The sequence below is a fragment of the Rhamphochromis sp. 'chilingali' genome (assembly GCF_963969265.1).
Source record: "Rhamphochromis sp. 'chilingali' genome assembly, chromosome: 1".
Classification (NCBI taxonomy): Eukaryota; Metazoa; Chordata; class Actinopteri; order Cichliformes; family Cichlidae; genus Rhamphochromis; species Rhamphochromis sp. 'chilingali'.
In genome coordinates, this window is record NC_137929.1 from 27,087,709 (window position 1) to 27,101,903 (window position 14,195).

At 39.0% G+C, this 14,195-nt stretch overlaps 2 protein-coding genes across 8 annotated transcripts; one reads left to right on the forward strand and one right to left on the reverse strand.

Moving 5' to 3' along the window:
• Positions 1 to 6,655: 6,655 nt before the first annotated feature.
• Positions 6,656 to 10,106, reverse strand: LOC308395790 (uncharacterized protein). Of its 6 annotated transcripts, none has more exons than XR_013971464.1 (4): positions 9,891 to 10,106; positions 8,332 to 8,382; positions 7,976 to 8,071; positions 6,656 to 7,432 (listed from the first exon to the last, which is right to left on the reverse strand). XR_013971464.1 is itself a non-coding variant. In XM_080880772.1 (4 exons), the coding sequence occupies exons 1-4, from the start codon at positions 9,553 to 9,555 to the stop codon at positions 7,115 to 7,117; spliced, it is 480 nt and encodes a 159-aa protein (XP_080736898.1). In that variant the 5' UTR covers positions 9,556 to 9,875; the 3' UTR covers positions 6,656 to 7,114. The 6 variants fall into 6 exon arrangements, 1 of the variants encoding a protein (XP_080736898.1); XR_013971465.1 differs by having other exon boundaries at positions 8,328 to 8,382; positions 9,891 to 10,085; XR_013971466.1 differs by lacking the exon at positions 9,891 to 10,106 and adding an exon at positions 9,554 to 9,876.
• A 1,739-nt stretch (positions 10,107 to 11,845) lies between these two features.
• Positions 11,846 to 13,472, forward strand: LOC308395696 (putative nuclease HARBI1). 2 transcript variants are annotated; one of them, XM_080880646.1, is made up of 4 exons: positions 11,846 to 12,520; positions 12,597 to 12,709; positions 12,795 to 12,906; positions 12,987 to 13,472. In XM_080880646.1, exons 1-4 carry the CDS (start codon positions 12,088 to 12,090, stop codon positions 13,367 to 13,369), a joined length of 1,041 nt encoding a protein of 346 aa, XP_080736772.1. In that variant the 5' UTR covers positions 11,846 to 12,087; the 3' UTR covers positions 13,370 to 13,472. The 2 variants fall into 2 exon arrangements, with proteins under 2 accessions (XP_080736772.1, XP_080736773.1); XM_080880647.1 differs by having other exon boundaries at positions 12,990 to 13,472.
• Positions 13,473 to 14,195: the final 723 nt, after the last annotated feature.

Here is a 14,195-nt window from a genome sequence, read left to right on the forward strand (position 1 = left end):
TTATCTTATAAATCCATCCGTCAATTTGTGACGGATCATGTAAGAGGGGAGAGAGTGGAGTAGATGTGCGGGAGATGCTGGGAGGGTGCCGACATAGATACGAACAGCATGAGGGTCTATCAAAATAAACCAGAAAGTGACAAACATTAAGACCAGGACTAAGTGGGAGTAAGAATCACACTGTTGTTTTTATGATTTATTTTTTTTTATGAAGGACAACTTTAACTATAAGTTCATGCAACTTGCAGGGACGGATCTAAAAGGGTGTCATGTGCCACCCATGCCATGTTACCGACGTTTCCTTTCCTGCCAGATTAAGAGCACGTTTTGTGGGAACTTGTTCCACTGGAGGTGTATTAGTGAAACCCACTGAGGTTTGAGGTTTGAGTTTTATAATTTTTACTTCAATTTGTACTGCAAGAATTTTCGCGATAGACATAATGTCTGAATATGCTAATATTCACCTAATTATTACTGTTGATTTCCTGGTAGGCCAAAACCTATAAAACATTTTAAAATGTCATAATAAATTATAATCATAAATAATACAAAAATAAATAAACACCAATCTATGCCAAATGTATTCTGTAAAGGAACGCAGATCATCTTCATAAATACACGTGTGTCTGAGAACAGGAACATGGGTCTCTCGGCTTCTACTTCATGTCATCATCCAATGGGGAAAAATAAGCTTAACAGACCGATAAAGAGGACCAGCTCTGTCCTGGACAGTCCCATAGACTGCATAGAGATGGTGGGTGAGAAGAGGATGTTAGACAAGCTGATATCTATTATGACAACAGCTTGGCTAACAGGTTGTCTATTATGAGCCTGCAGAGGCCCTGAGCAGCTCTGTTAGCAGCACTGTTACAGCGACGGTGTAGGACAGAGGTCTATTCCAGGTCCTCCATCAGCTGTACAATATGCACACATACAGACACATGCGAAGTTATATGTGTGTGTGGTTGTAGCCGTTTTATTTGTACATGATTTATTTATTTGTCTCCATTCTTTTTCTAATATATTTCTCTTCATCATATCTTTATTTACTTTTTCCTTTATACAAAAAAAAACAAAAAAACAAAAAAAAACCCCAAAAGACAAAAACAACTACCACAACAACAACAGAGAGAGAAAAACAAAAAACAAACAAACACAATAAGCAGTCTGAGACATGTAAACGAAAAACTAATACAGTATATATAATTCGGTCTACCAGTCATTTACACATTTGTCCTGACAAACTCAATCCGCCATTGTAGTGGGGCTGCCCCTCTCACTATGGTTTTCTTCAGATCATCAGGTAAGTAATCCAATAGCGGGCGCCATATATCCAAAAAAATATTTTCATTGGCACTTAATTTTGCACTCAGTCTTTCCATTGGTAAAACTCCAAAGATTTCTTTATACCACTGAGTTATTGTTGGTGGTTTTTCATTAATCCAATTGAAAAGAATACATTTTCTTGCCAAAAACAATACTTTACATAATAGTATATATTTGTTTTTATCTGGAAATTTGTTCAGAATTGGCAGCCCCAATAAATACTGAGCTGGATCTTTTTGTATTCTGCTTTTAAATATACATTTTAATTCTTTTGTTACACAGAGCCAAAATTTTGAGATTTTTGAGCAACTCCAAAGACAGTGCAAGTAGGACCCCGCCGCAGATTTACATTTAATACATTGTGCAGACCTGCTCGGATCAATTTTATTCAGAAAAATAGGCGTTCTATACTGTCTATGTAAAATTTTAGATTGTGTTTCTTTAAATCTGTTACTAAGAAATAAAGAATATATTTCTAATATATTTCTAATTCCCTTTTTCGTCGCTGACCCTTTTGCGGCTGCGACATGTCAGTTTCCACAGTGGGTGATATTAAGTCTGGGACTGACTGAAGAACTCTTCGATTTCTGAATCTCAAACGTCAATAGGTCTGAAGTAAACAAGGCTTTGCAGCTTTTTATGAGTGTAATTATCCTGGGACATAATAAGGTTTTGTGCATTTTGTAGATATTTTCCCACTAACACAGCAAACTTGAAAGGAACCAACACTAATCAGAATACACACAATTTAAGGGTAATGAAGTCATTAATTTAAGATTTCCTCCTCCGGGTAACAGTATTTTCAATTAATAAAAATCAAGAAATTCGATAACAGAATAAGAACAGAAGAGCAGCATCTCAAACTATTTTACTTCTTTCTTTTTCTTTTGTTTTTTGCTTTTTACAGAGAAGTCAAATAGTTTTAAACAGGCGACTGATGTTGAGGTTAGCGCTATGAGGTTTCCCTACATGTCGATCCTGCGCTTTTCTTTCACAGACCAGTGTGTTATGTTATGTAATGTGTGAAGCAGATTTGGTGATTTTGGTGACAACATTTAAACACAATGACTGCAAACCCGCAGTTTTTGACGATAGAGGGGGAAACAAATGCCAAAAAAAACTCTGCCTGCACACTTGTTTGCTTCTTGCCTTTCCCCCAAACTCCTTAGACTTTTGCTTCTTCAGTCACACACAGAGAGAGAGACTGGCTGGCCAGCCCCCCTCAGAAAGAGAAGCCACTTTCTCTGAAGCTTTGCCCACAATTCACAAATTATTGTTGAGCTTTGGTGCTTTGTATTTAATTTTAAAAACTATACCGTGAGCATGGGTTTAATAGTGCTCTGCACTAGAGGGTTAATTATTCTGAGAACTACACTTTAACCTCCATTATGTTTTCCCCAAATCTATATTAGATCTAGTGGACTTTAGCACTAAGCAGGAGAGGAACTACCAGACCCCCGTCATCAACGAGTGCCCAGTGGAGAGAGTGGACAGCTTCAAATACCTCGGAGTTCACATCACGCAGGACCTGTCATGGTCCTGTCACATCAACACCGTGGTGAAAAAGGCCCGTCAGCGTCTCTACCACCTCAGACGCTTGAGAGACTTCCGACTGCCCTCCAGGGTGCTCAGGAACTTTTACTCGTGCACCATAGAGAGCATCCTGACGGGAACAGCACCATGCAGGACAGACGAGCTCTACAGACGGTGGTGCGATATATATATATATATATATATATATATATATATATATATATATATATATATATATATATATATATATATATATATATATATATATATATATATATATATATATTTCTTCATTTATATATTTTATCTTATTCTTTCCCAGTTAAATTTACCCTTCATTCTAATTTGTTGTTGTACAGTTATTTCAGTTTTAACTTTAATTGTTATATTTTATTTTATTCCTTCCTAGTTAAATTTACCCTTTTTAATTTTCGTATTTATTTCCTATCTTATTCATAGCCTTTTTTTTCTTAGGTCACGAGCAGTTGTGTAAGCATTTCACTGCATATCGTACTGTGTATGACTGTGTATGTGACAAATAAAATTTGAATTTGAGAAGTAAAGTTTCATATTTCTGACGTTTTTTAATAGCCTACTTTTGGTGCAAATGCGCATTAAAGCTGGAAAAGCAGACAAAAAAGAACATTTTATTACTGGCGACTTCTCCAGGGTCTAGAGCAAAAATTGGTGCATAGATTAATAAAATGAAAGATAACTGATGTGTGTTTTTTATAATACCCATTTATTTATTTATTTATGGTATTAAAAAAACAAATACAAAGATACAAACTCCAACTGCCCATGTCATATTGAGGTAAGGCGGCTGCTTTCTCCATGTAAGCTCAGGCTCTGACGATCTCGGTCACACACTGCTATGCTTGCGATCCCCATTCTGGATGACCGCCGTCAGGACTCTTCTGAAGAATACGACAGCAAGCCTCTGTGTCCCTCTGTACAGCATGGCAACAAGCCCGTCAGCCTGGTCGTAGTAGAGATGCAGGTGAAAGGAGCGCAGCTGCAGGACACACAGCTGTGCCCGAGCGGCTCCTTCACCGTCCCCAGCCATTACGGCTTCAAACCCTGCAGAAAGAAAACAAATCACAGATGAGTCAAAGATCACATAAAAACTTTCATCAACAATAGCAATCCAGAAGTATGAAGAGGCTGAGAGTCCGACGAGTAATGTTTGTCCGTGTTCTAGTCCGAGTCCAGTGATCAATTATCTGTATCGAAATAACAACACTGAAACAACCTCAAAGAAAACATCCCAAGGTTTGTATGAGCGAAGTTACGTGTGAGAGTAGGAGCAGGAGCAGGAGAACCTGGCTCGCAGGCACTGCCAGCGCTAGTGCTATCCTTGGGCTGGCCTGCGAGGATCGCGTTGGAAGCCTGAAACTACATGTAGTAAGATTTTAGTTTCAAACATTATATAATGTTTGAAACTAAAATGCGGTCTTTACTGCAACTGAGCTTATTTGTTTAGTTTAAATTTTGGTTTTAAATTCGGATAAATCCATTAATGCAATCATTATGAACAAGTTTTGTTTAAAATACAAACACTGCCTTCAAGTGTTTGTATTTTAAATACAAAGTCTGTAAGTCTTACCTTTATTAACAAGGCTGAAGAAAATGATCCTTTATCCTCCCTTATTATCCTCAGGCGATGTAAGAAGTGGAGTGTGCCGCTCTTCTGTCGCCCGTAGTTTTCATAAAAACTACCAACAGCGAGCCCTTCTCCCATTGGTCACCACAGCTGTCTCTCACCCAGAATAAAAACTACCAACAGCAAGCCTTTCTCCCATTGGTCACCACAGCTGTGTCTCTCAGCAAGCCCTTCTCCCATTGGTCACCACAGCTGTCTCTCAGCCAGAATAAAAACTACCAACAGCGAGCCTTTCTCCCATTGGTCCCCACAGCTGTGTCTCTCAGCAAGCCCTTCTCCCATTGGTCACCACAGCTGTGTCTCTCAGCAAACCCTTCTCCCATTGGTCACCACAGCTGTCTCTCAGCCAGAAGAAAAACTACCAACAGCAAGCCTTTCTCCCATTGGTCACCACAGCTGTCTCTCAGCCAGAATAAAAACTACCAACAGCAAGCCCTTCTCCCATTGGTCACCACAGCTGTGTCTCTCAGCAAGCCCTTCTCCCATTGGTCACCACAGCTGTCTCTCAGCCAGAAGAAAAACTACCAACAGCGAACCCTTCTCGCTGACAGACACAGCTGTGGTGACCAACAGGAGAAGGTCGGACGACTGATAAAATATGAAGTGGGTGGTGGTTTAAAGAAGTCATAGAAATGAAGCTCTACCCCCATAACCTGGACTGTTGTTATACGTCGATGTCCACAGCTTAAACCAATTTATTGGGAGGGAATATTGGTATTATTTTATCGTTTATCAATATTATTATTTTTTAACATTACTGTATTGTTAAATTTGGTTGTTTTGGTCATTCGCACCTGGCTTCCCCATCCCCCACTCACTGTGTTTAAAAACTGATAGATGCAGCTTACATCAGCACATACATGAAAATCTAACCGAGAGAACACATATAGATGACCTTTGATGAATGTATGAAATAATAACAAGGGAAGATAACTTTTTAAAAATGAATTTATTTTTGGTTTGTAAACAACATCAACAATGTTTAATCTGTGAAGGCACTGTTGGATGCTGAAGGCCCCGCAGGCCCGGGTCACTGATGGACTTGGTCACTCAGGCCTGTGAATCAAGTTCCTGACGAACTCCATCGCCATTCCTTGGAGGAATATCGCAGCAAGCCTCCCTCTGTCACTGTAAAGGATCACAGCCAGTCCGTCAGCCTGGTCGTAGATGAGATGGAGACGAAACCGCAAACCCACAGGCAGGACAAACAGCGGAATGGCATCTTCACCGTGTCCATCCATTGCAGCTTCAAGTCTGTCAGAAGGAAAAACAAATCATAAGTCACATAAGTCGAGTAAAACTGATGCAACTTGGAGCAGCTAACGGGCAAAAGTCAACCAAAATTAGGAACCGGTATATTTCATCCTCAAGTTACTTACCTTTGTTAACTGAAGAAGATAATTATATCCTGATCCTTCTCTGAAGGACGCACTGCAGTGAAACAGGCTGGATTATAAATCTCCACCAGAACGTGAAAGAAGAAGAAGAATCTGCTGCTGATGCACCAACACACAAACCAGTTATGCGCTCTCTGCCTCTCTCTGTCTATGCTCACCTGTTTAGTTACATCGACTTTTAACTGAAGAAACATGTCACAGAAACGTCAGAGAGACAAAGAACTCCTGTTTTTCCCGTTTTCCTGGGCATTTCTTTAAACTTCCCGCCTGCTCAGGCTCGGCACCGCACACTGTAAAACCTAATAAGTTCACAGAACTCAAAAATTGTTGTGTAACAGATTACACAACAATTTTTTAGTGATGTTTTTAAAAGTTTTAAGTTTAACTAAAATAAAAATTATAGTTGCAGTTGCCTTAAATTACCTCAATGTTAACTCATAAATGTTGATATTCCTCAACTTATAATTAGGGAGTAATAAACTCAAAATGTTCAATTTTTTCAACTTAATTAAGGTGGGAAATACACTCAAAATATTTTACATATTGCAACTCATACGATGTGGGAAATAAACTCAAACTTTTTCATATTTTCTAACTTATAATATGGGAAATAACACTTAAAATCTTCAATATTTTTTAAAATACTGTGGGAAATACACTTACAAATAATTCTAAACTGTTTACCCAGTAAATTATAATCAGCTAAAAGTGTTAGAAAACATGAAAGTAACAACACTAACAATTTAACAACTTTTTATTAAACACAATGTGCTTTTAAAAAGGCACAAACAACAGAGCTCACTCATAAAAAAGTGCTTCATAAATAAAACAAGAGAAAAAGACTCCAAGGGTCTCCATCTCAATTCTAAAATTCAATAACATTTTCAGTATTAACAGCAATTGCAGCTATTAGAACATTGATGCATTTAACACTTACTGTACCTTGACAGCTGCAGCTCACTTTCTTTTTTAAAAATACATAAAAAAAACAGTACTGGTTTCCACTGCTGTACTTATAGGGAACAAACATCAAGGCAGTGCATTTACGTATTAGGCAACAGAACATTAAACATGAATAGTGAACTGAACAGTCATTCATCTTAAATGTGAGGTAGAAGAGGCAAATGATTAGGAAAAAAACAAACAAAAAAGCTTCCTCAATACTCAGCTTAACAAGTAGTCCATTCTGAGTGATTCACTCATTGAACAAATCATTCTTCAGCATCAGTAGACGCCCTTTCAGTGGTTTGTTGTCCTCAAGGCACATCACAACCTTCTGGATAAATGTGAATGTAAGCTCAAGTTTCTTTGGGTATTGTAGGTCTAATGCATAGATGTACCCAAAGAGCAGGAGAAATGAGTCAGCCAGATTTGTGGGACCATTCACAAGTATTTCATCCTCAACGACAATGCAGATGCTTTCGGGACTGAAGAGGGCCGAATCAGTAGTGTCATCCGTGACAACTGTCAGCAGAGCCACAGGAGTGTCAGTGAGGTCTGGACCATCTGCTGACTGCAAAACAAAAATAATACAAGAATGAGTTCAGCCCCACAAGGACACAAATCATGCTATTGATTAGAGGTGTGAATCTTCATAAGTCGCACGTTTCTTTTAGGATTATAATGTCAACGATTTAATTTGATATTGCGATACATCATGATGCATTACAATAATCTTAATTTGGGTTTGGTTTCAAAACATATGTGTAAATAAATGTTTTCAATAATAAATATATGCCAAGATATTTGTTTTTGTTATTTACCAAACATTTCTCTGACCACAACATGGCACCTCCAAAAAAATAGAACACTTGAATTTTAAAAAGGGAGATAGTTTTTATCTGCAGATTTTTTTTGTATAATAATCTTTCAACTATTTTCATGTTTTCTGGTTTATGCGTAACAATCTTCTTGCAATCTTATTCAACAATAGTTGATATATGGGAGAAAACAAGTCAGATGAGGACTGTGTTGAACATCCTTCCTGATATACACCCTGGTTCTCCTTGAGTTCTGAGCGATGTCATATGGTTGATGCTGAGGCCAGTACACTTACATCACAAGTCCTGAATAACGTGGAGGCATCTTCACGCAGGTACACAGGAAGTGCACGAAGGACGAGGGCCCGTCTTGTATTTACATCATGCTGTTCCTAGATGAACACACAATATCTATTAGAATAGTATTTACACAAATGCAGAGTAAAAACAAAGTGTTGGATAGCCATGTTCTGATTGTCATTGTTATAGATCAGGGGTGTCCAAACTTTTTGTGTAACGGGCTAAACCTGTCAATCTAGAAGGGTAACCCAAAAAAAATCTAAAAATTTTGAATAATTCAAGGCAAAATTCTCTAGTTTCTTTGTATTTATTTTTTATTTAAATTGGGACACAAATTATAAAACTCACCCACTGACAACTGGTGAAATGTTGACTCTCTGTAGCGCTCTTTGCAGTCTGATATCTGTAAACAATATGTGCACAAAGACGACTTATTAATGTTCAAAAACATTTTTTGCACAGCACACACACACAAGTAGTCAGCTGATCTCATCTGATGCAGATCTGCTCCTTGATCAAGTGACATTTGTCCGGATTTTTGGCACGAGTGACGTCGAATCAGCACCGCAGCTGGATGGCCCGATTTACATACCCAGCGCAGCTGATACTCACTACAATAATTTACTAAGATTATATGCACTCCTGTTATTAAGTCCAGTTCAGTCTGTTAATGTTAACCGTTTCAAACTAATGTTGATAGGTGTGTTGCTAAGCTTAATAACTTAAATAACAAACTTGAAATTTACCCGTCCTATTTTCCCTTTTATTGTTTTTTCTCTGTGCTGTAAATCTTCTGTCTAAGAAGAAATCTGAGGCTGCTGTTCTGAAAATAAGCTACCAAAGCTTTTTCTGAATGAATCAATAAAGATCCATTTATGGAAAGCTGTGATGAAAGCAGTTTTGTCTTTAATTATATTCAACAATATAACATATTCGACCACTTTTAAGTGATTTTGTGATCTTTAATACACTTTAATACACTAAAGTTAAGGTTATTTACCTAATTTCTAGTAAGTAGCCCTCAGTGAAAAAAGTTTGGACACCCCAGCCTTACAGGTTAGGGAGTATTTGTGATCCGCACAGTCTGCATCAATGATTCTTTCTTAGCCTGGGAGCAGAACGCGGCTCTTTATTTTCATTTCATTTCAATTTATCTAGCAAAGATCGATAGGGTCTGGCTTAAAGGTGTCAAGGAGGCGCCTCAGTCTGGCTGGTTGAGCCTTGTCGAATTAGCGCGAACAATTTAGCTGAACTTCGTTCGTAGCACCGAGTTCGACCAGTGTATAATGTTAGGCTGAATCAGGCGATGCATTTTTCCGCAAGGCTTGACTTGTAGAGCTCGCTTAGTGGAATACCCCTCTAAACTGTTAAAAGGATTTCGAGATTATCTCACAACCACACATTTGAGACTACGAAAAAATACAAACATGTCTAATTACCATCATGATAACACACTCATGTTGTTTATTATTGTTCGCTTCATGCTAGCACACACACACAGCTCAACAGCGTAAACTACTGACTGTGTAACACGGACACTTATTGAAATAAGTATACTCACAATACGCACGTACATTACCGGCGAATACGACAACCAGTGGAAAGTTTTAGTAGAAAGTTCAAATGCATGGAGCTAGAACTGCCACCGTCAACTTCCCGGGCAAGAATACAATGCATTATGGGAAATGTTGTCCCCCACGGAAAACCGCCAAAACGTTACATCATTCTAATTTGAAATAACATTACGTATTTGTCACATTAGAAAACTTCTAAAATTACAATTACTTGGATTCGAATTCATTTATAACAAACATTCACTGTGCACAAAGTACGAATATATTTCCAGTAAAAAATAAAAAAGAATGTTTATCGAAATTAAATTTAAACAAAACAAAAACACGTTAGACTTACCAAATTTAGGGCAGTTGATGAAAAAAAATAAGGTGGTGGTCGTGGTGGGTTGAAGTTGGGGACTCTTAATCCACACGGGCTGGCCAAAACTTCCCCGTATCAAGGTAAATTCAAGATGGCTGACTAAGCTTTCCTGAGGGAGCGACAAGACTCCACCCACCAGAACGTCACTAATATATGCTTCTTAAACTTTTTGAGCGTTCCAAAAAATTTAGCTAAAAAATATTGAGCCCTATTCAATTAAAGCTGCATAAAAGCCAACAGAGCTCAATACTTTATAGTTTGCTCAACTACAAAACGACATTTGAGTGTTATGAGCTTATTAGTTATGAGCTAGAACAACTGTTAGGGATTACAGTGCATCTGATTGGTTGGAGTTACAGGTAACTCCACTGCTGGCATGATTCATTATTAGTAGTATTATCTAATGTGTGAAATTATTATTATTTTTGTAAGTAACGAGTCGAATATTGCTAAAATATAGCGAAATTTTTCACTGTTTCCTCCTCATGTCTTTACAGGGCATGTCTGGAAAATTTTATATCATGAGTAATAATTAAAAAAATCTATGCACATAAAACACATACAAATACACATGCGCATACAGTGACATTTTACTATCTCCAGAATACTGTATATACAATGGCCACAAGTTTGCATCATGGTGCTTATCCAAAATACACCCAATGTTATTTATTCCAATAGTGCTTTAATTAAATGTAATTAAAATTTAAAAAGTAATATTAAGGTACTAATTGAGCTTGCCTGCTCCACAGTATCAGCCTAGATGTGGCCGTGATACTGTGACGAAATATGGTTACGTTTCTCACTCATTGGCTGTGTGAGAAAATTCAGTGTTGTTAGATCAACAGAGATAATTGATCATTAGACTGGGACTAGGACACGGATAAACGTTACTTCTCGGGGTCTCAGTCTCGAATCATACTTGTGAACTTGTCAAAATCTTTTGGATTATTATGAACTCAGGAGCGTTCATTGTTTGGAATGAAGAACGTTTTTATGTGATCTTAGATGTTATTCCCTTTGACGGGTTAACTGGTATGATAGTGGCTATAATTGTTTGTGTATGTTAAAGTTATGCCTCAGTATTGATACCATGTTCGAAGGATTATTTAATTATTTAGTACTAAATTAATAGCAATGTACAGAATCTCACGCCATGATTACAGCCACCGGTTAAAGTACTTTTCTATTCTTAATTGTTTAGTTTAACTGTTGCTAGCTTGCCATGTTCTTGCATTACTACTTGTAACTTGTAAGACATGTGCTATTTAGGGAATTTATGGTCTACAGTGACCCCTTGTGGACATTGTAAAATATTGCTGTGTTGAGTGGATAATGTGTTGTGATTGTTTTCTTAGTTATCTGTGACTCAATTAATTATAGAATTTCCTGTTTCTGTTTCCAGAAAACCATGCTCATAGTCATAAATATTGTATACCACACAAGGATACGTTCAAGTATGGCTGCACGGCATTTGGAATAAACCTGGCAAGCTCTGGTGTAAACAATTCTTCTGTGGAACTTAATTGAAGACAGTGAACGCAACTCCTGGACTGCTGCAGTCTTTCTGACAGAAAACCTCGGCCAGACTTGTATACCCAGCACTTCCAGTATGTGTATATTCTATAGTCTTGAAGGTGGTCATTATAGCTGGACTGGCCATTGGAGATACCGGGCATTTGCTCGGTGGGCCGGTGGTGATTTTTCGTTTTTATGGGCCGATGGGTTTTTTTCTTTCTTTTTTTCCTAGTAACGGTATAAACACTGATGGTGGATTGGCCAGATGCTGGGAGATGTGTAAAACTAACTCAGTTGTTTGGTGGTGGCTATGGCGGAGCTTCCGGAGATTCAGTAACATTAGCAAGTGGTGGAGGCCAGCAGGTGAGGCAGGAGGAGGAGAGACCCGAGGCGGCCGCCGGTCCGAGTGTCAGGTGAACTGAACTTCAGGGCCCTGTTTCAGGAAGCCGGTTTAGTGGAAAAACTGAGTAAGTATACCCTGAGTTAACGAAAACTCTGGGTTTTCGGTTTCACAAAGCGAGTTCAGATGAAGCCTCAGTGAGTCACTATGACGACACACTCCGTGAAGCTAACCTGCCCCCTAGCAGGTTTACTACAACTAACCCTGACTGTCTCCGCCCCTTTGTCGGAAACCTGACAGTAGGAAGTGTCAGACATGGCGTGCCCCTTCCTTGAAGAGCCAGTAGATCGTGAAGCCCAAATTCTCCGCAGAGCTCTCCGCCGGGAGAGAGTGATCAGAGCGCGTTTGGACATCTTATCATTTCCTGATGATATTCTGTGCGAACGTTACCGTTTCTCAGCACAATCTATAAGTTATTTGAATAACATCCTCAGGCCATATATTACGCATGTGACACATCGCGGACATGCTCTCAGTTCATTACATATTATTTGTATTGCACTTCGGTTTTTTGCAAACGGGAGCTTTCTGTATAATATTGGTGACGCTGAGCACGTTTCCAAGGCTACCGTCTGTCGGGCAGTCAGGAATGTTACAGTTGCACTGAAACGTCTCCTGTACTCGTTTGTGGTGTTCCCCGGTCACAGACCCACAAGATTTATCAAAGAGGGATTCCACAAAATTGCAGGTATCAGGATGACCAAAACTTAATTTATGATGTGGTGATACTTGAACTACTACTTAAATTTTACATTTATTTTCAGGGTTCCCAGGCGTGATTGGCTGTATAGATGGCACCCACATTCCAATCATTGCTCCTTTAGTAAATGAAGGAGAGTATGTGAACAGGAAGTCTTTCCACAGCATTAATGTACAGGTACATAGTTCCCTGTAGCATTTCAAACTAACAAATTATTTCATTATAGTAATGGATGCTAATTTGTGTTCTCTGCACTGTGAAGATCATATGTGATGCTGCCAACATTATCACAAATGTGGAAGCCAAGTGGCCAGGCTCTGTCCATGACTCACAAATATTCCGTGAATGTACACTGAGCACAAAATTTGGACATGGTGAGTTGAGAATACTGTAAAATATATAAAGACCAATTGCTTCAGGGACATTTGAACTGAAGTGTATCCTTCTGTCTTAGGAGAGTTCACTGGCTACTTGCTTGGTGATAGGGGGTTTCCATGTTTACCCTATTTGCTTACCCCTTACCCTGACCCTGAACCGGGCCCACAGCAGCGATATAATCTGGCTAATTGCAGGACAAGAGCCAGAATTGAAATGACTATCGGAATGCTTAAGGCCCGGTTCCAGTGCCTGCAAAGACTCAGGGTCACCCCAGAAAGGGCATGTGACATTATTGTGGCATGTGTGATTCTTCACAACATTGCCACAATTAGAGGAGAACACTGTCCTTCTGAACCAAACATCAGCAGTGATCCAAACCATGAACATCCTGACCCTCCCACGGACATACAAGATGGAAGAGCAGTCAGAGACACCATATGTCACAATCATTTCTTTTGACCCATCACCTCAACATGTTGAAAGAAGAATAAACAGATTTTTTGTTCAACTGGCTTTATTGGTCGCCTGTGTTTCCTGTACACAAAGTATTAAAAGATGTAAACCTCATGAAGTGTCTCTGTTGCTTCCTCCTCTGTAACAGCTGTCAATGTTTCTTCATTATTTTCCTGTAGTAAAGAAATAAACAACATTGCTGTTCTACTGTAAACTCATATAATCTGTGGAGTATTACTCACAACTGCATGTTGGTCTGGCTCAACAGGAGGCTGCACCAGATGCAGTACACCATCACCATCAACTGATAGAATATGAGGTTTATACAGGTCACTTATAACTTACAAGGGACCAAATGGCAATTAACAAACATACCAAGCACCTTACACTTCATTGTCATTATGCTCTCAAAGACAACCAAGGCTGAGGGAAGGCAAACTCAGTAGGGAAATAACTTCACTACAAAATAATCCATTATGGTAAAGAGTTTATCAAATGAATGAGTAGCACTGCAAAGGTGACTGTGAAGAAAGGATGTATGCACATCATGTATTATTTTGAATTTACCCCCTATGTAGGCACTTGTGTCTTGCGGGGTTATTGACTCAGAGGATGTCCCCGCAGAGATGCCTTCGGCCACAGGGCGCCCACTGTTTTGGCTGAGGGCCAACTGCTCAGCCTCTGTGAGTGGTGGTGGTGGAGGACCCCCACCTGTTTTTCGGGCCTCCGCTTTTTTTCTGTTGGCTATAACGGGCCACATTTGAGCATACAGAGTAAGCAAATATGTACTTGTAATGTGCTCAGATAATTTCAATAAGTGCTTACAGAAAGA